Source organism: Cordyceps javanica, chromosome 1 (assembly GCF_051103115.1).
Source record: "Cordyceps javanica chromosome 1, complete sequence".
Taxonomy (NCBI): Eukaryota; Fungi; Ascomycota; class Sordariomycetes; order Hypocreales; family Cordycipitaceae; genus Cordyceps; species Cordyceps javanica.
In genome coordinates, this window is record NC_139295.1 from 920,563 (window position 1) to 939,627 (window position 19,065).

At 54.6% G+C, this 19,065-nt stretch overlaps 5 protein-coding genes across 5 annotated transcripts; 1 reads left to right on the forward strand and 4 right to left on the reverse strand.

Moving 5' to 3' along the window:
• Positions 1 to 2,805: 2,805 nt before the first annotated feature.
• Positions 2,806 to 4,041, reverse strand: V2A60_000278 (glycoside hydrolase family 5 protein; the record flags this gene model as incomplete). The annotated part of the gene is made up of 1 exon (XM_083251649.1): positions 2,806 to 4,041. One exon carries the CDS (start codon positions 4,039 to 4,041, stop codon positions 2,806 to 2,808), a length of 1,236 nt encoding a protein of 411 aa, XP_083107775.1.
• A 2,248-nt stretch (positions 4,042 to 6,289) lies between these two features.
• Positions 6,290 to 6,952, forward strand: V2A60_000279 (uncharacterized protein; the record flags this gene model as incomplete). The annotated part of the gene is made up of 1 exon (XM_083251650.1): positions 6,290 to 6,952. The coding sequence occupies one exon, from the start codon at positions 6,290 to 6,292 to the stop codon at positions 6,950 to 6,952; it is 663 nt and encodes a 220-aa protein (XP_083107776.1).
• A 599-nt stretch (positions 6,953 to 7,551) lies between these two features.
• V2A60_000280 (Tannase/feruloyl esterase) lies at positions 7,552 to 9,715 on the reverse strand (the record flags this gene model as incomplete). Its single annotated transcript, XM_083251651.1, has 5 exons — positions 7,552 to 7,618; positions 7,748 to 8,349; positions 8,463 to 9,078; positions 9,146 to 9,281; positions 9,373 to 9,715. The coding sequence occupies 5 exons, from the start codon at positions 9,713 to 9,715 to the stop codon at positions 7,552 to 7,554; spliced, it is 1,764 nt and encodes a 587-aa protein (XP_083107777.1).
• A 1,125-nt stretch (positions 9,716 to 10,840) lies between these two features.
• Positions 10,841 to 12,752, reverse strand: V2A60_000281 (major facilitator superfamily domain-containing protein; the record flags this gene model as incomplete). The annotated part of the gene is made up of 5 exons (XM_083251652.1): positions 10,841 to 11,068; positions 11,131 to 11,231; positions 11,302 to 11,701; positions 11,776 to 12,444; positions 12,528 to 12,752. 5 exons carry the CDS (start codon positions 12,750 to 12,752, stop codon positions 10,841 to 10,843), a joined length of 1,623 nt encoding a protein of 540 aa, XP_083107778.1.
• A 2,000-nt stretch (positions 12,753 to 14,752) lies between these two features.
• Positions 14,753 to 17,071, reverse strand: V2A60_000282 (uncharacterized protein; the record flags this gene model as incomplete). Its single annotated transcript, XM_083251653.1, has 3 exons — positions 14,753 to 15,986; positions 16,038 to 16,261; positions 16,325 to 17,071. 3 exons carry the CDS (start codon positions 17,069 to 17,071, stop codon positions 14,753 to 14,755), a joined length of 2,205 nt encoding a protein of 734 aa, XP_083107779.1.
• Between the last annotated feature and the right edge of the window lie 1,994 nt (positions 17,072 to 19,065).

The window sequence follows — 19,065 nt, forward strand, 5'->3', positions numbered from 1 at the left end:
GAGCTGACCCAGCGTTGAGAATGGAACGAGGCTGGATATAGTAGGACATGGGTCTAAAGAATGGGGACCCGCGCAAGAAGGAAGGTATTTGTTCGGATTTAGTAGGGCAACGTGGGGAGACTTGAGGGAAAGCGGGCGAGGAAGAGAGAGAGAGGGAGAGAGAGAGAGAGAGAGAGAGGCTTGCATTAGCGTCAGGTACCAGGCACACGTTTTCCCTGCCCCGGTATAGTGACGATCACCTCCGTAACTAACTAGTTGGCTGATGAGTTTGCGTGAGGCTGAATTCGTACGCGCCGAGAATGTCGTCGAGTTGAGATGACTGCATGAGCGAGCCTTGCAAGGTGGAGGGGCTTAGACACTAGAATGGACTTGCCAGACAAGTTTAGAAGTATTACGCAGTAGATCAAAGGGATCGTATTTCGTACATGTCTGGTGAAATGAGCCATGTTCACGCCCTCTTTCCCGTCTGAAAACTTGCCAACTAGTATTTGTCAAGCCAACCCTACCCGAAGCAAGCGGCCAGGTTCTTCATCACCCTTAATAAAGTATTGCCAGTGTCTTTGAGTCCTACACTGTATCATGTTGAATGGCTTTTCCTTCTTATTTTTTAGTATCAACCATTTCCGCCTTTTTTTTTTTTCTTTCTTCTTTTACCTTCCTCTTTCATGTAGGAGGGTCAAGGTGAAGGAGTCGAGAAGAGGGGGCGTTGAAGAAACTGGGGCACCGCAGGGCCATCAGTTACCTAACAAGGCAAGGCGAACCAATTGCAGGGGCAGAAAGGCGGCTGTAAAGCTGGAAGCAGGGCATCAAGGTTAACTGGTTATTATGGGCCGTAACTACCTGGAACGCAAGTAAAAGACATGCCCGTAATGAGAAGGGGGTGGTATAATAAAGATGAACAGAATTGAGGGGGGAGTAAAAGAAAGATCCACTCATGCAGGTCCCCAGTTCTTGGTAATTTCGTTTTTAGATGCCCAGACCGGATAAGCAAGCCAAGAGATGGGAAAGGAAAAAAAGAGTTGATCATAAAAAAAAAGCCGCTCCTGGTCGGGATGATTTTGGTGGGGAGGCGGTGGCAGTGAAGCATTTGTATGATGATCAATAAACGATGACACTCGAAGCAAATCATAAAGCTTGTTTAATGTCTTTCATGTATATCAATCAAGAAATGAAGCTTCATACGGAGCGACTCTTATCGAAAGCAATTCTTTATACTATTTCCCTTGGTGTGAAGGGGACATGCAGCACAACAGAAGTTGGTGTTAGTCAGGAACCGACTCCCTCTTTTCGCGACCCAAACGACAGCCGCCCTCAGCCTCAGCCTCACGAAAGTAGCAAAAAGGGCAGCTGTGCGAAGCGCTAGAAAAAAAAAGGCGAGACCAGCCTCAAACCGCCAAAGTGGCCCACGGTCAAGCAATGACCAATCGTTTGGTATAACCAGCCCCCGTTGCGCGATGCCGAGAGGGGGCACAGTAGTTTTTCGGTCCTGTTCTTTTTTTATTCAAAGAATATGTAAGAATATATATAGTGTGATTAGAGTCGCTGGTAGTGGACGACAGAACGGGAAATGCAAGGCAGATAGGGTAAAAAGAAAGAAAAAAAACATGGCAACACCGCCGCGGACCGGTTATCCTGGTTGCAAAAAGGGAGGGCGTGGCGGCTGGCCCGGGGGGAAGGGAGGGGAGAGGAGTAAGCAACGGGGATGTTTAATTTTATTCTTTATTTTATCATCTTTTTGGGCGCTGCACCTGCACAATCCGAACCGAGATCGAATAATGATAACCCGAATTCGAGCAAAAAAACAACGCACAGCGCAGACAACGCCGAGCCCTTTTGTCTCTTGTTTGTACGGACCGGCCAGGGATGGTAAAAGAAAGGAAATAGTAAGCTCCCAGTAGAATCGCCGTCTCTCTTCCCGCCTCCCTCCCTTCCTCTAATCCCACCACCATCCGGTCTCTCTGCGCCCCCCGTGCCAGTGGGGATGTAGCTGACGTGCAGCTCAGCAAGTGCTGGCGAGGGAGATGGAGAAAAGATTTGGATTCCTTTGCTGCCAAAATCATCAGTCAAATGGTCTGTTTTGGATACTCGATCCACTCGACCGGATCACATCGAAGAAAATAAAAGTAAAAATAAAAAACTAGCAGCGTTGCGCCAAGAAAACATGGAATGCAGGCAAGGGTGGTTATAGTTTGTCAAGCCGTTGCATGTCTCGGGCGCACCCGTGCCAGACATGGCGCGCCTGAAGATTACCAATAATCGGCCAAGTTTTGAACCTTGTTTTCTGGATCACTCAAAAATATTGATATCAAAGTACGCTTGGGGCATGAGGAGATCTATAGTGTTCCTTTTGTAAGCTTTATGTATTGAATATTTGATATCCATGTATATAGATGTGTCTATATATATACATATATATTTCTAAATCTAATTGGCGGGCTGTTCTTTATCCTCTATTCAAGTCCAGATAGTCGGCCCTCCTGCTGCCATATATTCTCTCGCTCTACCAGCCTCGTCTCTTACACTTCAAAGCAAGAGAGTGATCCCACAACGCCAGTTCAGACGCCAAATGAAAAAAAAAAGCAAATGCAAACCAGATCCAGACAGACATCAACGCCGTCACAAAAAACCATGTGCGGGAAAAAAAAATGTAAAAATGAGACGCAATGCTGAAATCATGAGGCAGAAAAGGAAAAATAGAAGAGTTAAAAAATTCCAGATGCGGATTTCAATTTTGGAATCTTCTTTTTGAAACCCTCTGCCACCTTTCTTTTGTCTTGTCTTTTCTTTTCTCTTCTTTTCCACCTGTTAAAAAGCAGACATCAAGACAGCCACGGCCGCCACGAGGGCGAGGGCTCGCGTGCTGCCCGCGACACCCGACGCCGGCGGCGCACCGTTGGGCTTGCCCTCGCCCGAGGCCGACGCCGATGGCGAGCTCGAGGTCTCGCGGAAGATGGAGGAGCTCGTCTTCTTGGGCGGCGGGACGATGGGGTCCGGGCTGTAGGTGTCCTTGAAGACGTCGAGGATGCACTGCTGCATGAGCTTGTTGTCCACGTAGGCGCCCGGGCTGCCGGTCGGGGTGAGGGTCATGACGTAGGTCGAGTCGAAGCTGCCGGCGCTCCAGCCGACGAAGCCGGCAAAGACGTCGGCGTTGTCGGCAATGACCCTGTTCTGGGCGCAGAAGCGCTGCATGCACGACGGCCGCATGGACGCGCCCGACTCGGAGACCATGGCGGTCCGGTTGCGGGCGCGGAGCCACGCGGCGGCGGCGGTGAAGGCGGCGGCGTTGTCGGTGGTGCACTCTGCGTTCTGGCCCGAGTTGTTGCTGTCGAGGTACTTGTGCAGGTCGAGCAGCAGGCCGGCGGTGGACCCGTCCGGGTTGGTGACGTTGCTGAGCAGCTCGGCGCTGCCGTTGTCGACAAAGTCGGCCACGCTCGTAAAGTTGTTGCCGGGCAGCAGGATCATATGTTCCTTGGCGCCGGCCTTGCGGATGGCGGTCACGGCGGCCTGGCAGGTGCCCGCCCACTTGGTGATGTCGAGGTCGTGCGGCTCGTTCATGAGGCCAAAGACGACGCGGGCATTGTCGGCGTAGCGGGCGGCCACGTTGGCCCAGAGCTGGGCAAAGGTGGCGTCCGAGGGCCCGCCCTGGCCGATGATGCCGCCGTCGAAGCGGCCAAAGTTGTGCAGGTCAATCATGCAGTGCGCGCCCGTGTCGAGGCACGTCTGCATCAGCAGGTCGTAGCTCTCCCACCCTTGCGGGTCGAGCACGCTGCCGCCCTTGGCGGCCGTCAGGAACTGCCACGACACGGGCAGCCGGAACATGTTGAGGTTGTCGTCCTTGACAAAGTGCTCCATCTGCGCCTTGCCGTCGGCGCCGCCGTAGTTTTTGAGCGGCAGCGCCACCGTCTTGAGCGGGCACGTGCCGTCAATGTCGCAGCCAAAGTCGATGCCGGACAGCGCGACGCCGAGATACTTGAGCTTGGCCGAGGCGCCGGCGGCGGCGGCGGCGAGGGCCAGCGCGGATGCGGTGGTGGTGAGACGCATATCGGCGTGTGCGTGTGCGTGTGTATTTGGGTGTATGCGTGTACTCTGCAATTATATATATATGAATATATTTACATGGGTTTGCGAAACTCGAGTCAACAGCCTGTTGTGCGGTAGCTGTTGCTGCGTCTGCCGAGACTGGGCGAATAAATACAAGAGTGACGAGTTCGGTGGACCGCCGCTGAAATTATCGAATCAATTGTCGTACAATGGTAATTTCGAAAAAAGAAAAAAAAATCCAAGTCTCTTCGTAGGCAAGACGTAGAGCGAGTGTCGTGAGCAGGTGGGTGAATGTCTCTGTTTGGTCTGTCAACCGGGGGGGTCGTTTTGTACGATAGCGCAGCCAGCGAATGACGGAATAGCTCGTATATAATGTGTCTCTCAAGTAGGCCCGAAGCGGCTGATACAAAGACTGAGACGTGGGAAAGGAAAACCAAAAAAAGGAAAAAAGTGTGAGAAACAAAAGGGAAAACCAAAAGGAAGAGGCCAGGACACGATGGCCACGATAGGGCCAGGTAGTGGGTTCTTATGATTCTCGGAAGTCGTGGACACTGGAGAGTCAGTTGAAGTGGCGTAGCCTGGTTTTCATTTTGTTTCGTGTTTTCTGGGGGGGGAGGCATGGAGGGTCGCGGAATTAGGGAACAAGGAGAAGAGAATGAGGCTTTTGCGTGCGGGACGGCAGGGTTGCTGACGTCGCAAAAGGTTGCTACGAGGCTGTACTGGGACAAGAACCAGGGGTCTTTCTCGTGTTCTCCAGAGAACCGGCCCGTTTTCCTCTTCTTCTTTTTCGGTTCTTTTTTTTTGCCTGTCCACCCCGGCCCCCTTTCAAGGCTGAGATGCCAGTTGCCAAGGTCTGCTGTCATTATTTGTTACAGAGAGGCGCTGCAACTACTGGTATCCAACCATCAAACTATAGCTCTTGAGGTTGGCTCCAACTGCTCGACAGCCTGATTTCCCCCAGTGGGACTCTTGGCCCAGCCATCTTCTTCGTGTCGTGGTGACTACTAGTCTGGTGGTAGTGGGACCACCTCCGGAGACCCTTTTCGTCGTATTGTCAAGCTATTTTTACCCTCTTGTCCGACTAAAAACGAGCCGGCACTAGCCCCCGGAAGACGTCACAGCCACAGCAACGGATTCCAAAGAGCGAGGTTGGTTGGTTGCAGGTGACAGTAAGAAGGCGCCAACTGGACGGCTTTTGGATGCTTTCTCGTCCGTCATGGGTCTTTCCACCTCAGATGAAAACTTGATCAGGGTCTCCTGTTAATAAAAATGGTAGTCAGGGTCCTCCCCATTGTAGCAGAAACCCAACCCAAAAGGCAAATAGAACTATAATTCACGGTCAGATCAATGCCTCCTCGGGCTCTACGCCCTAGGGGTCCTCCTCCGTACTGGTAGACGCCAGTGGTAGTCATGAGCAACAGTAGCGCCGGTGCGGCCACTAAAAACCCGCCAACGGGCAGCGAGCAATCCCTTCACGTTCCTCGAGTTACTGCAACCTAGTTAGCAAGTCGTGATTAGTCTCCGTCCGATACGAGATGGGCTGTCGTCGTTGGTGGCTGTACAGGTGGCCACTGCAACATACGTCACGCACGTCAGCCATTCCCTTTTCCCAACGTCCACCGTGCTCGTGCTAACTTCCCCGCCGCTCCAGATTCCATCTTGCTTCCATTGAATCTCGCAACAAGTAAAGATACACCTATGCCTCTGTCAATGCAGTACGCATTATACTCCGTCTCAAAATGACCAAAGTGGCCATGTTGGCTTGTACCTTGTTTGTATCAGAATCCGTCCCGACCAATCAGGCACCAATCCTGGCTCCAGTTTTCTACGTCGTGCAAGCAAGTGATGTGCACCGAAAAAAATGAAGAAAAAAAAGAAAAAAGGGACTTGATGATAGTGCCACGGCTCCGTCCTCAAACAGTCGTTAACAGTCTCAATCACTGCAATCCCTCTTCAGCATGAGTTGCTATTCAGTTGTTCCCAAAGTCTCTTGACCAGCAACTTTTTTCCTGCATGGCTCAGCCATTCATTCATTCATTCATGCCTTCATGCAACGAGGACAAGCCCACCCCGCTCACCTAGTTGCCTAACCACTTTGCATCGGCTACACCAAAACAGCGCACACACAACAGACCAGTAGACAGAGACAGTGTGTGTGTGAGAGAGAGAGAGAGAGAGAGAGAGAAAGTGGGAGAGAACCTCGGTAGAACCTTGAGTCCGTAGCCGCACTGCCCGTCGCCCATCAACCATGTCTCTCACCCACGTCGACCCCGACGACATCTTCTTCACCTTTTCCCGCCTCCGGCCCAGCTTCTCCTGCGGCCGCCGCGTCCAGGACACGCTCGACGCCCTCCTGCGCCGCGACCTCCGCCCCGAGGACCTGCCCCCCATCAGCGTCCTGCTCGACCCGGCCACCGGCCACCTCTTCAGCCTCAACAACCGCCGCCTTTACGTCTTCAAGGCCCTCCGCGCCCGCGGCCGCCTCGACGCCGTGCCCGTCCGCCTCAGGCCCGTCCCCCAGACCAAGCGCATGAAGGACAAGTACACCGCCGACAAGTGCGCAAAGACGGCCCGCCTCATGCTCGAGCGCGACGCCCCGTCACCGGCAGGGCACCAGAGCCGGCGGGGGGCGCGGTCGGGGGACCAAGCTGAGGACGACAACGAGGACGACAATGAGGACCAGTTCCAAGCTGTGAATACCGACGGCGACGCCGACGGGGAGCAGCAAAAGGCGCAAAGCAACAGTCGTAACAAGGCTACCCAACAAGAGGCTGCGGGCTCGTCCGTCGCCTCGGCCAGGCCGCCGCCGCCGCCTAAACCGTCCAAGCCTCTCCGGAACATGGACGATTGGACCGACGAAGAAGACATTGGCAAGAAGAAGAGGGGAGCAAGGGGCAAAAAGGGTCGGTAGCAGACACGACTATCGCTTGTGTTTATGCCATGACCAGCATAATACACGCATACATATATATATACCCTGCATAATAAATGCAATCACAAGAATTACGCCACGTTTCAGATGCAACAAACGTTTCAACATCAGAATGGGTGGCATACTGAGTATCATTTCAGACAGGCCCATTTTCAAACCTTTTTTTCGCATCTTTTTTTTTTCGGCCGTTGAGCTCAAGCCCATCCTCGCACCATCTGCATGCTAGTAAAACTGCCGAATCCTGATACACTGGTATTTAGTGATTCAGCGGATTCAACACTCTGTTCATCTATCTACTGGCAAGGATACAATCCATTCATCCACTCATTTCCGCAACCCCACCCTCCTACGCTGCCACAATTGGCCCAGTCGGATCACCACTGGACCAGGCACTGGTACGAGATGCTGCAAGACACACACGCCCCTTGTTCGTCTCTCCCCACTGCATAATGTGGGATTGATGATGCGCGTTATGGTTATTCTCTGCGGACATCCCTCACAAAAAGATTCCATACCCGGCCGTCAAATCCCGTTCTCGCTTACCAAGACTCTCTCTCTCTGCGTCTCTCCTCTCGACCTCACCTGCATTCCCAGCTCGACGCCTGCTTTGCATCCCCGCCCAGGTACGTCTGCGCTTGGGGATACCTATTTTTCGACACATTAGAAACAACACATTAGCATATATACATGGAGAGAGAGAGAGGGAGAGAGCTCCGAGATGGATGGATGGATGGATGGATGGACAGATGCAAGTCTTCTCGGCAAAAAACATACCGGCAGTGCCGCCGCTGAAAGTCAACCCCCAGCGCCACGCTGTCGTTGACGTACTTGGTCCCCAGGATCGTCGCCGGCGCGCGACCGCCTTCCACCCACGCCACCGCCGCCGCCAGCACGTTGGTCGCGGGGTCGAACCCGTCCCCGCCGTCGCCGTCGCCGTCGTCGCCGTCGCCCGTCGTCTCGGAAGTGGAAGAAGTGGAAGGGGTGACTGCCGCGACGCCGCCCCCCTGGCCGAAAACCCACGCGCCCGGCCCGCCGCCGCAGTGCTGCATGCCCGCGATGCGGAAGAAGCGGTACCAGCCGTCCATTGCCGCCACCGCCGCCGCCGCAGCAGACGTGCTGCTGCTGCTGCTGCTGCTGTCCTCCTGGTGCCCCGCCAGGCGCTCGTAGAAGCGCTCGCTGTTGAAGCTCGTAATCTGCTGGTCCTGGCCGCCGTGGTACACAATCGCCTTGCCGCCGCGCGCCTGGAACCGTTGCAGCGTCGTCGGGTACGTGCGGATGCGGCCCGGGTTCGTGCGCTCGCCGCGTCTGATGACGTCGAAGCTGAACCGTGACATGTCCCAGCTGGGGTCGTTGGTCACTTCATATCGGTAGTACTCCTGAGAGATGGGATTTCTGCGTGTCAGCTATGCCGTGAGAACTTTTGTGTGTGTGTGTGTCTACATTGTCCCATGTCTTCTGTGTCTGCTAGAAGCACCCTCCATTTACGTACCACCGAGTAGTTGAACGGCTTCCCCGCCAGCAGGCCCTCCGTCGCCGCAATCTCGTTGCCCGGATTCATGCGGGGAAACAGCAGCGTCCCGTTCGGCCAGCGGTACTCGGCGTAGATGCTGCGCAGCTGCTCCACCTGGGCCTCGTTGAGGCACTCCGACTGCGGCGGCGGCGGCGGCGACGGCGGTCGGTTGCCGCGCCGGGTGCCGCGCCGGGTGCCGCGCCGGGTGGCGGCCGGGCAGAGCAGCGTGCCGGGGTCAAAGCGGCACCGCGAGGGCACCTCGATGATGCCGTCCCGGACGCCGTCGAGGCCGTCGCACTGCCTGAGCACCTCGTCGTGGACCAGCCCCTTCCACGTCCCCGTCTCGATGTAGTCGGGCGAACCGCCCCCGGCCGCCCCCGTCACGTTGAAGAACATGGCGCGCTGGCCCTGCAGCAGGTTAAAGTCCACGGCCGGCGCCCCGGCCACGATGCCGTCATAGTCGTCCGGGTACAGGTCCGCGGCCTGGATCCCCATGCGGCCGCCGAGGGAGCAGCCCGAGTAGTACGAGTACGCGGGTCCGGCGCCGTAAAACGCCTCGGCGAGCCGCTTCCCTGCACGGGTACCCGTGTGCAGCCTGAGACGTGTTAGCAGTGGCGCTTTTTTTTTTCTTTGAGCGTGGTGCTCTTGTGATTGTCTCTTACGCTCGGTAGGAATAGTCAATCACAACATCCTCATTATTCAGCATTGCACGAGCAGACTTGCCGTTGTGGCCGTTGTTGGTACCGAGCGTCGCGAACCCATGCGAGCTCCCATATGCCAAATCAGGATATATGATGCCTAAAATGGTGGTCAACAGAAGTCACTCAGCATTCCGCCGGGGGGGGGGGGGGGGGGGGGGGGGGGGGGGGGAGCAGGGTTTATAACGTACAACCGTCAACACCTCCATTTCCGGTCGACAGTAGCCTCTTGCCCGCCCATCTTTCCGGCAGCCACAGCTCAAACGATATCTCGGACCGCTCCGACGTCTTTATAGTAAGGCCGATGCGGCATAGATTTGCCTTGACTTGCTGCTTGTAGCTGTTGCATGACGGGTCGTTTTCCGGAAAGACGGCCTCCGTTCCCTCTGTGAGATACTCGAGCCTCGTGAGCTGAGAGTTGTCGACAAAGGCTTGCGGCTTAAACTGTAGGCATCGCTCCTTAAAATTCGCGGCAGCCACGACAAGCAGCTGGTGGAAACAGATGGCCACCAGCGACCCGGAGTGAAACTGCATGTTGAACTTGTCGAATACAGAGAATGCAGTTATTGACAGTCAGGTGTCAGCACTAACTTCGCGGATCGTCCAAGGTGGTGACCGCAGTTCAGTACAGATTTCATCAGTCAACAGGATCGCTAGGGTCATGAGCGCGTCCCTGATATTATGCGCAGCTGGAGTTGTCAAGGAAGTCTCTCATTCCTGCACGTATTTGAGAGTCATCAATCCTATTTGTAGCCATTTTTCCGCACGTATGCACACTCAGGGATTACAACGTAGCGGTCACTCACGCGGACAAACTAGCGTCCGCTACTGGGGATCAGCAAGACCGATGCCATGTACTTCGCCCGGAGCCGGCAGAGGAGCTCCATGATAGGTAGCAGCCCGCTGATTCCGATTTGATAGCGGACATTTCACAAGTAGCATTCAATCAAATTTTAATTGTCAGCTCAGAATCGATCCAGATTCAGCAGGTCAAATGTTTTCCGTCCCGGCCGACTCGGGGCCGCAAGCCCCGCATCGTCATATAACCCTAACCCTGATTTTCAACACCTAGGTCGACTGTGGTTCAATTTTCGTTATACGTGTCAATGATCAAACAACCAGGCTGCGTTCAACCCATTTGTATTCATACTGTGCCCCATCACGGATCAGCACCGCTACTCAGCACATCCTGTACCGGGAATTTAGTTCGACTAGAGTGCGGATTTGATGGTGCCTCCGCAACTCATCGATGTGCAGTTCACGTTACGTTGCAGTACTGCAAGCCACCCTGCCGACTTGATTGCGGACAAGTATTGGTTTCGACATGGAAGTATTGTTACTGATGACTCAATCCAAGATCAATTCATGCAAATCATAGAGTAAATGAGGAACAGGGAATATTCATAGCCTCGTGCGAAACTGTAACGGCTTTGGTCTTTTTTTTTTTTAATTGGACTATGGCGGCATTGGAACAGAAGCAGCTCAACAGCTTCTCCATGTCGCCAATCTCCCCGTCTATTCACTGTTTATAAACTCTCTTTGTTCTATATTGACTCTTCCAGAGGATTCCATTTATTCCGTTTTTCGAATCCGATTAAACTCTTCCGCATGCTTATTGTATGTATGTGCATGTGCGATTACGAAACCGATGCGCGAGTCTTAGTGCGCAAATCTAAAGTCCAGCCTCTTGCTTCCTTTCTCTGTCGTCGTATCTACGTAGTCTCGCTTCTCTTCCGGTGTCATTCTGTCCCATCTTTGAGCCTTTGTCCTGTTGCGCCACATGTAGTACCCCTTGATCGCAAGCGTAAAGACGGCGTTCCAGGCAATGATGCCCAGAATCGCCGAGTTGCCACGTCGGTAGTAAGGCTTATCATCATCCCGGTAAATCTGTTGCAGTATTAGCATGCATGTATTGGCCGGGTAGGTAGGTAGGTAGGTGCTCGGCTCACGTTGGAAGCAATGATGCTGCCTGACTGCACGCACATGTTGTACACTGCGCTGCCGACTGTTCTCCCGGCCACTGATCCCGCGTTTCGGGACGTTAATGAGACTAGATACCAGGTCAGATTAGAAACCTTCTTCTCGGCCATCTTTATTTTTTCGATTGGGCTTTTACATACCAATGATGGAATGAACATATGGGTATCCAATGACGAGCACGGTCAGCGCGTATCGCGACCAGCTGCTCGCATCGTCTGGCAAAAGCCGCAGCGACAGGACCAGCGGAAACAGCCATACCGAGCAGAAAAAGACCACAATGAAGCGATTGTTGATCCACTCCGAGATGCGAGTCCATACGATCAGTTGGATCGCAAAGAGCACGTAGCCGGGGATCGTGAGCAGGTTCGTCTCAAACGTGTCAAAGCCCAGCTGACGCAGGTTGAGAGTCAGGTAGTTTTGTATCGGGGCGACAGGCTCCAGGATCGTGAATCCAAGAAGATAGACGGGCCACAGGTCAAAGTCGGACAGCGCCTGCCAAAGCAGCGGCAGACTCAGTCCTTGTCGGTTGTGCATGCCGCCCTATATGGTGTGTTAGTAAATAATGCTTTATACCGTATTGGTGGCGTGAAACAAGGGGCAAAAACGGCACGCACCTTGCTCGGGTCATCTCGCAGGATGCGATTCACCATGACGACCTCCTCGCGCTCGTCGAACCAGCCGTCCTTGCCGCGCAGCCAGCCCGCCGTCTGCGTCGGGCTCGGGGGCAGGTAGAACCACGAGACGACGCCAATCAGGGCCGTCAGGCCGCCCTCGAGGACGAACATCCAGCGCCAGCCCTCCCAGCCGCCGATGCCGCGCATGTGCAGGATGCCGTAGGCCAGGAACGCCGAGACGATGGGCGTGAGGTTGCTGGCCGTGTAGAAGTAGCTGACGCGGATCGGCAGCTCCTTGCTGTTGTAAAAGTAGGACAGGTACAGGATGGCGTCGGGGATGAAGCCGCCCTCAAAGGCGCCCAGGAAGCCGCGGGTGACGAAGAAGCCGGTGCGGCCGCGGATGACGCACTGCAGCATGGCGACGGTGCTCCAGAGGATCATCTGCGCGGGCACCCACACGTCCGGGCCGAGCTTCTTGGAGATCATCTGCGACGGCAGCTCGGCGAAGAGGAAGCACAGGTAGAAGATGGTCATGCCCAGGTTGTAGTCGTTGGTCGTCAGGTGCAGGTCCTTGAGGAAGTTGTCGGCCAGCGCGTTGGAGATGTTGCCCCGGTCGAGCTGCAGAGCAAAGAACATGAGGCAGACCCAGGAGCATATCCTGTAGTCGAGCTGTTCCAGTGGTCAGAAAACTGACGGCTTTCGGGGGTCCGATGCAAGCAAGGAGAATGAATGAGAGCAAGTACCTTTCTCACGAGACGCTTCTCTTCCTTGGCCGTCCATTCCGCCCTGGGATCATACCGATGACGGCCTTCATACTCGGGAATCGGCTCGTAGTGCTCCGTCGAGCCGCCGCCGACAAAGACTTGGCCGTACAGGCGGTCTTTGGCCGACGCATCGGATGTGCTGGCCGAGTCGGAGCTGCTGCCCAGGTTGTCGAGCGCCGTGACGGCCGGCTCCTTGGCCGTCTGAGAGCCCATAGTTTCAAAGAGGCACGGCGACTGGTCTGCTCAGACAGGGGCAGGTGGGCACTCTTCTTTTTTTTTGTGCGAGAAGTGAGAGCAGCGGCGCTGGATGCAACGTCCTTTTGGCTTTTCAAAACTCAGAGACACCATTGGGTAGATATAAGCTACAGACACGGCTGCGACTCTGCAAGTTGCCTCCCGCGGAATGGTGCGGCGCTACGCCCATGATGCCATCGCATCCTTGTCAAAGCATATCTACCCAAAGGTACTAGAGCTGTATAGATGAGCATATTTTACGGCCCTCTCTACGAGTCCCGTCATCCAACTACATCTCTTGTTTAGACCAGACTGGACCCCCCGCATACTCGACAGCGTCGCCCGCGTTGCAGCATCGAGGCTCTAGCATATGGCGTCGTGGGGCGGCCCGATCACGTCAGTCCAAGCAGGGCGGGAGTGCCCAAGCACGCAACTGGTTTCGAGGTGGAAATGGGGACACCCATGGCCTATCTCGGACTTGGAATTGATCAATAGTGTGTAATTGGAAAACAAAAAAACTCGCTTCTTGCATAATGCTCGTGTGGATTTTCTGCTGCCCGGCATTGGCTCTGGCTGGCCATGTATACAGTATGCAACAGGTTCTGGCCCAGCGGCAGCGTGACGATTACGCAAAAACTCTCGCCAAGTCTAGGACGAAGCCCTGTCCATGAAAGATGATGCTATTCTGCAAGCTTATTGAACTTCATGTTTCGTCGTGGTGGGGTACACGTCAAGGTCATCTTCGCTGCACGTCATCTGTCTCGGCCAACAGAAGTAGTATTAGCTCACCGTTGTCCGCCTCAGTATTTCAGCTCAACGTAACCGATGCCTGCGCGCGCAGATGTCGTACGCTGCTCATTGGTCTACGGTGTCTTGTGTGAGCATGCGTTGGCGATACCATCGTGTGCCGCCAGTAAAGGCAACTTTATGAAGGGCGAACCGGGCGATCAGCGCCGTGATGCGCCGGCTCCGCGGGAAGGGGAGACGCCCGTCGCAACGGCCAAGCGTACTCGCCATCACATGGTGGTGAGTACGCGGTGTAGAGATTGGGTGCTGGTGCGTTTAGTAAAGGAAAAGAGGCGTATGGATCATACATGAGTCCGGCTGGTGAGGAAGTCACATTGCGATCAGGCCCTCGAGCAAGGCCGGGGAGCTGACCTTGAAGCATATGCGGCTGGGGGCATGTCGGCCTACTTCCGGCCGTGGCGGGAGACGGGGCGATGCCGGAAGCGACTCGTCAAGGGCATGGTACGGGAGTACCGTGCAGGTATGCATGGCCAGCGGATCCCGTGAAAGGATCAACTACATTGGCTCGCACTAGCTGCTGGGGTAGTGAGAAGTCAAAAACGTAAAAAGCCGGGTAGAAACACGGTGCTATCATCTAGAGTCTCTCCCGTTTCAAGTTTGCTGCTAGGAGAGCCAGATCACAGGCTATAAGACTTGAAGCAGAGAGCCTCGTTTTTGCAGAGTACGACGGTACCCAAGCAGCCAATGATTATTAGAAGCAACCCAGCTGAAAACAGGGCCGAGTTTGATCAGCACTCGAACGCACATGTCACGTTCCGTTGTTTCATTTGCAGTCAGATTGGACGGAAAAGCGTCAAATCAACATGGCGCGCGCTTCCAACCGGCAACTCGGGCATTTACCACACATTCCTCGCTCTTACCATGGGTGTAAGCTCAGTCTCCTAGTATCAACGGACAAACTTTACAGATGCAGCCGGAAGTCATCATTTACTACGTGTAGAGCATGTCACAGGTGGTTAGGAATGGAACAGATTGATTCGCAAAAGGAGATTCTCAATTCCTGCGTGTAACTATATAGTTGCAAAACCTGCAATGCAATGAATTCCGCTTCATCTTGATACATTAAGTCGTAATAAAGGCTGCTCCTGTTTTCGAGTGCCATGAGCCAAAAGAGAAAAATACAGAAAAGACGCACTGAGCCGTTCAGGCAGAAGCAATCTTGTATATTAGCCCTAGAAGGAAGCATAATCCAGAGCGTCCAGATCAATGTCGGCGAACATTTCTGGCTGCGTGGTTTGAGAGAAGCCCATGTCGGCGCTAGGCATATCGCCAAACAGTGACAAGTCATTGAATTTGCTGGGGTTGCCCTCAAAAAGTTGGAAATCGACGTCATCGCCATGACCAAGCGAGTCACCGAAGCCCTCATCCACGTCACGCATGGAAGTGGGAGTGAAGAGCATGGCGTTGCCCTGACCCGCAGGAGAGAAGTGCGTCGGGAGCTCCAAGTGAGGGGCGGCAGTAGACTGCGCCAAATGAAGGTCCGGCATGTGCTGTGACATCACCTTGTGGTACATGTGCTCAGCGATGGGCATATTTTGAGGAAGCTGCATTCTGGCAGCATAGATATCCTCGTCACTGATGATGAAGGCAGACCCGTTCTGATAAGGAGGGTACTGCTCGTACGAGGACGCGGTGGAGGAAGGCGAAGGGTTCTCCATGACAAGATCCATGCTATCAATGGTCTCTGGAGAAATTCCGACAGTGGCGAGCCAGTCCGAGTCGGCCTGGTACATGGGGAAATCGGTAGACATACCCTGGGGCATGGCATCCTGGGGCGGGGTTGGCACGCTGTAGCTCGGCGTGGTGTTGGGAGGAGAAAGATTGGTCATGGCAGGGGTCTCCACGCCGGCAGGCTTCGAGGGCATCTTTCTGCCGCTCGACTTGGTTCGTACATAAGTCCAGCCGTGAGCCTTCTCCATATGCTGTTTGCAATTGGATTCACGTTTCGACTTGTAAGGGCAAGGTTTGAAGAGACATTCGTGCATGGCGGGAGCGTCCGAATGCTTGTCGTTGACGTGGCGGTCCATCTCCTTCTCAGTAGGCCAACCATAGTTGTGGTACTTGCAGGTAGGGATGGGGCACTTCCAGGGACGAGAGTGAGTCTTCTCGTGCTTGGTCAGGTCGCAAGGACGCTTAAACTCCTTGTTGCAGCCTGGCTCACGGCACTTTTTGGGTGCGAGCTCTTCAGGGGTGGCATTCTTCTTGCGGCGGGCCATGGAACGCATGATTTCCTCGTCATCATCAAGCTGCTCGCTGAGGGAGCGCTTGAACTTGACGGGGGCCTCGTTGAGATCAACGGGCTTGCCAGTAGCCATGGAGATGGCAGTGCCATCCTTCTTGACACGGACCAGCTCAGCTGGGCGACCATTTTCGGCGATACCTCCGAATAGACGGATCTCGTCACCTCTGGGGGAGGTATTAGCAGGATGATTGAGAGGCACAAATCGCGGCACATACTTATCGATGTCCATGTCGTCGGGAAGGTCGCCCTTGTCCTTGGTGGCGAGCAGTCGGCCATATTCATAAATTTGTTCCTTCAAGTCGATGAAATATCCGTTAGTGTAAGGGCGGTCGCCAGGTCGAACTTGCTCGTGGTCGGTGAGATAATCGACAGTCGCTTGAACGCATCGGATCGAGGTGAGACAGAAATCCATGTAGAGAGCGGCCGATTTTGCCTTCTCCTTCAGGCGCAATTTTCGATAAGCATCACTCCAAACACCGACGCCAGTTAAAAGCTGACTTACCGGAGCCATAAAAATTAGAGTCTTTTCAACGTCCCGAAGACAAATGATGTCCTTGGAACGGATACGACGGCGAACATCCAACACGATGGTCTCAAAGGGCTTGAGAGAGGGCTTCTCCAGGAGAGGAAGAAGCGTGTGCTCGTGGATGCGATTCACAGCACGGGGGCTGAGGCTGGTTGCCGAGCTGCTGTTACTGGCAACGGCGGTGCGGGTAGCCGCCTGAGTCTTTGTGTTCTTCTTGGGAAAAGCATCAACGACGGAAGCCTTGTCGTTTGTTGATGCGAGCGAGCTGCCGAGGCCGCTGTCGGAAGCATGGTGGTGTCTGCTACGACGCACCGAGCGTGGGCGGAGAACCCGCCGCTCCTGTTCTTTCGCCATGGCCGGGTCAACGACGGGGAGGTCGAAGAGGCCGCGGGGTAATGGAGCAGAATTATCACGAAGAGACGACTTCTTGTTCTTTTTCGTTTCGGAAAGAGACGTCTTGGAAAGAGCCTCGTCGATATCGTCGAGAGTCGAGGTCAAGGCCATGCGACGGCGATTGGCGTCGGTCACGTCGTCCAGGTGAGACTGAGAGCGAGTGAGGCGAGGGGGGAGATAATCCTCATCGATGTTGGCAGACTTGGGTGATGAAGGAGAGTGAAAGGTAGCACCCTTCTGGAGAGAGGTGGTGGTCTTAAGTGCCAGTTCCTGCTGGGCGATGGACCCGGAACGAGTCATCATTCTGCGGCGCGGGTTGGCAAAAGACATGGTGAAGGCGGCTTTGAGGCGGGGAAGCCAGCTAGTAATAAACTACCACGTTCAATATGCAAGAAGCTGGCAGCCGGAAGAGACAGTTAGCCCAAGATGGTTTGGCTTGGCCTAGGATGGAGGAAGGTGTGTGGTGTGAGTCACAAGCCGGAATCTCGACAGTAGTGTCGACGACTGGCAAGCAACTGTGACGACTAGAGTGGCGGAGCTGAAGTATCATACAAAGGCGAAATGGAATAAAAGAGGGGGAGTGGGATATGAGATGTGCTTTGCCAATCCGCCAATGTGATACGGAGAAAGGGTTTTGCGTCTTGTTCTTACCCAGTCGACGAACTAACGTGCACTGGTGCTTGGCCCAGCGAGGGCAAACAAGTAAGCGGCGAAGGGTAGCAAAACGATGCCGAAGAGCGTAGATTACTGTCGAGCTGGCAGAGTCGATAGCGATGCACGGTGAACCGAAGAACGTTGGGCTTGCGTGTACCGAAGCCAACGAACGGTAAACGGTGTGGCAAACGAAGGAGGCACGGTGGTGCAAAAAAGGCGGGAAATCGAGATAATATAGAGAAGAGAGCGGGAAAAAAAACAGCAGCAGCCGGCCAATAGCAGCAATGTCTTGCGGCAAATGACGAGCAACGATCCGGGGAGCGGCGAGATGAAGCGGACGTGGCCTGAGGTTTGTGTGTGCTGGAGTAGAGTGTGATGGGCGAGGCAGCGTGAGACGAGAAGAAGTCGAGAGAAGAGGTGATGATGTACTCTGCCAACGGCAGCAGGAAAAGTGGATAATCCAGCCCGGAGCACTGCTGCCTAGAACTAGCGCCGAAGTAGGACTAGCGCCGAAGCCAAGAGGGGGAGCCGTACCAGCAATCCGTACTTTTAGGAGAGCGTTACCAGTAACGTAGGGAGCCGAGCCAAGGAGCGTAGGTAGGGTGAGAGAGAGGCCGTCGGGGGTAGCCCATCTTGCCATGCCTGGTCAGTGGTCAGTGGTCAGCACTGATTATGGCAGAAGTCGAGGTACAAGCAGCACTAACAGAGCCGCTGGAAACGGCAGCGGCGGACATGGCATGATCCAGCGGTCCGAGACGGCCTTGTTGACGCTCTCCGCCCACCCATGCCCTCCCCCCAAAAGAATTCCCCCCCTCTCGTTGCTTTTTTTACACGCCCGGCGGCGGCGGCGAGGATACTGTTCGAACATGGCTGCCACCCATAATCTGTCCTCATTAGCATCCTGATGACGAGTCGCTGGCACTCTGCGCCCCTTTCTTCCACCCCCTTCTTCGAGCCTCACGTTAGTAGCAAAGTACACTCTACTTACCAACCAAGCAAGCAACAACTCCAAACACTGCCCGTGCCGTCAACATCCAGCACGACGCACCCAGACCATGTTCCCTGCTCGCAAACAAACCAAGACGCAAAGCACGAGCCAGTACGGATGCCGAGACTCTCAATCATTCGAAATATATCCATCACGACCTCTATCGTTGGTACAGGGCTACTGCGTTGGACGCTTCCGCCCGGCCTCCAACTTACCAGAGACGGCCACCACTGACTTACCACCCTGCGGACTTTGCATCAGAGCTAGCGGCGGGCATTGCGCAGCCCTCGCCGTAAGCCTATCGAAACGCCTTGTCGCCAGACTGGTTAACTGGCTGACTGGCACCTTTGGGTGCAGCCACTGCGCATCCCCCTTTGAACCAGCCAGATCCATGCTCCTCATCTAGTATGCACAAGGCCACCATACAGTGCGGCATCCCTACAAGCCACGGCAAGGTCTGGAACCGAAGCGCACCGCTCATCAAGCTTCGATTGAAACAAATTGCTGGTCACTCGTCTGCTTTGTTGACAGGCATTTCGTCTCAACACTCTCCTCGCAACTCTGCGGAACCCCCGGGCATGCAGAGCCTTCGTCTTCCACATTTGCACCACTCACACTGTATAAGCCAAAAGGGTGTCATGCCCCGGTTGTTCCCCTGTCTCGCCCAACCGGAGGTGGTGTG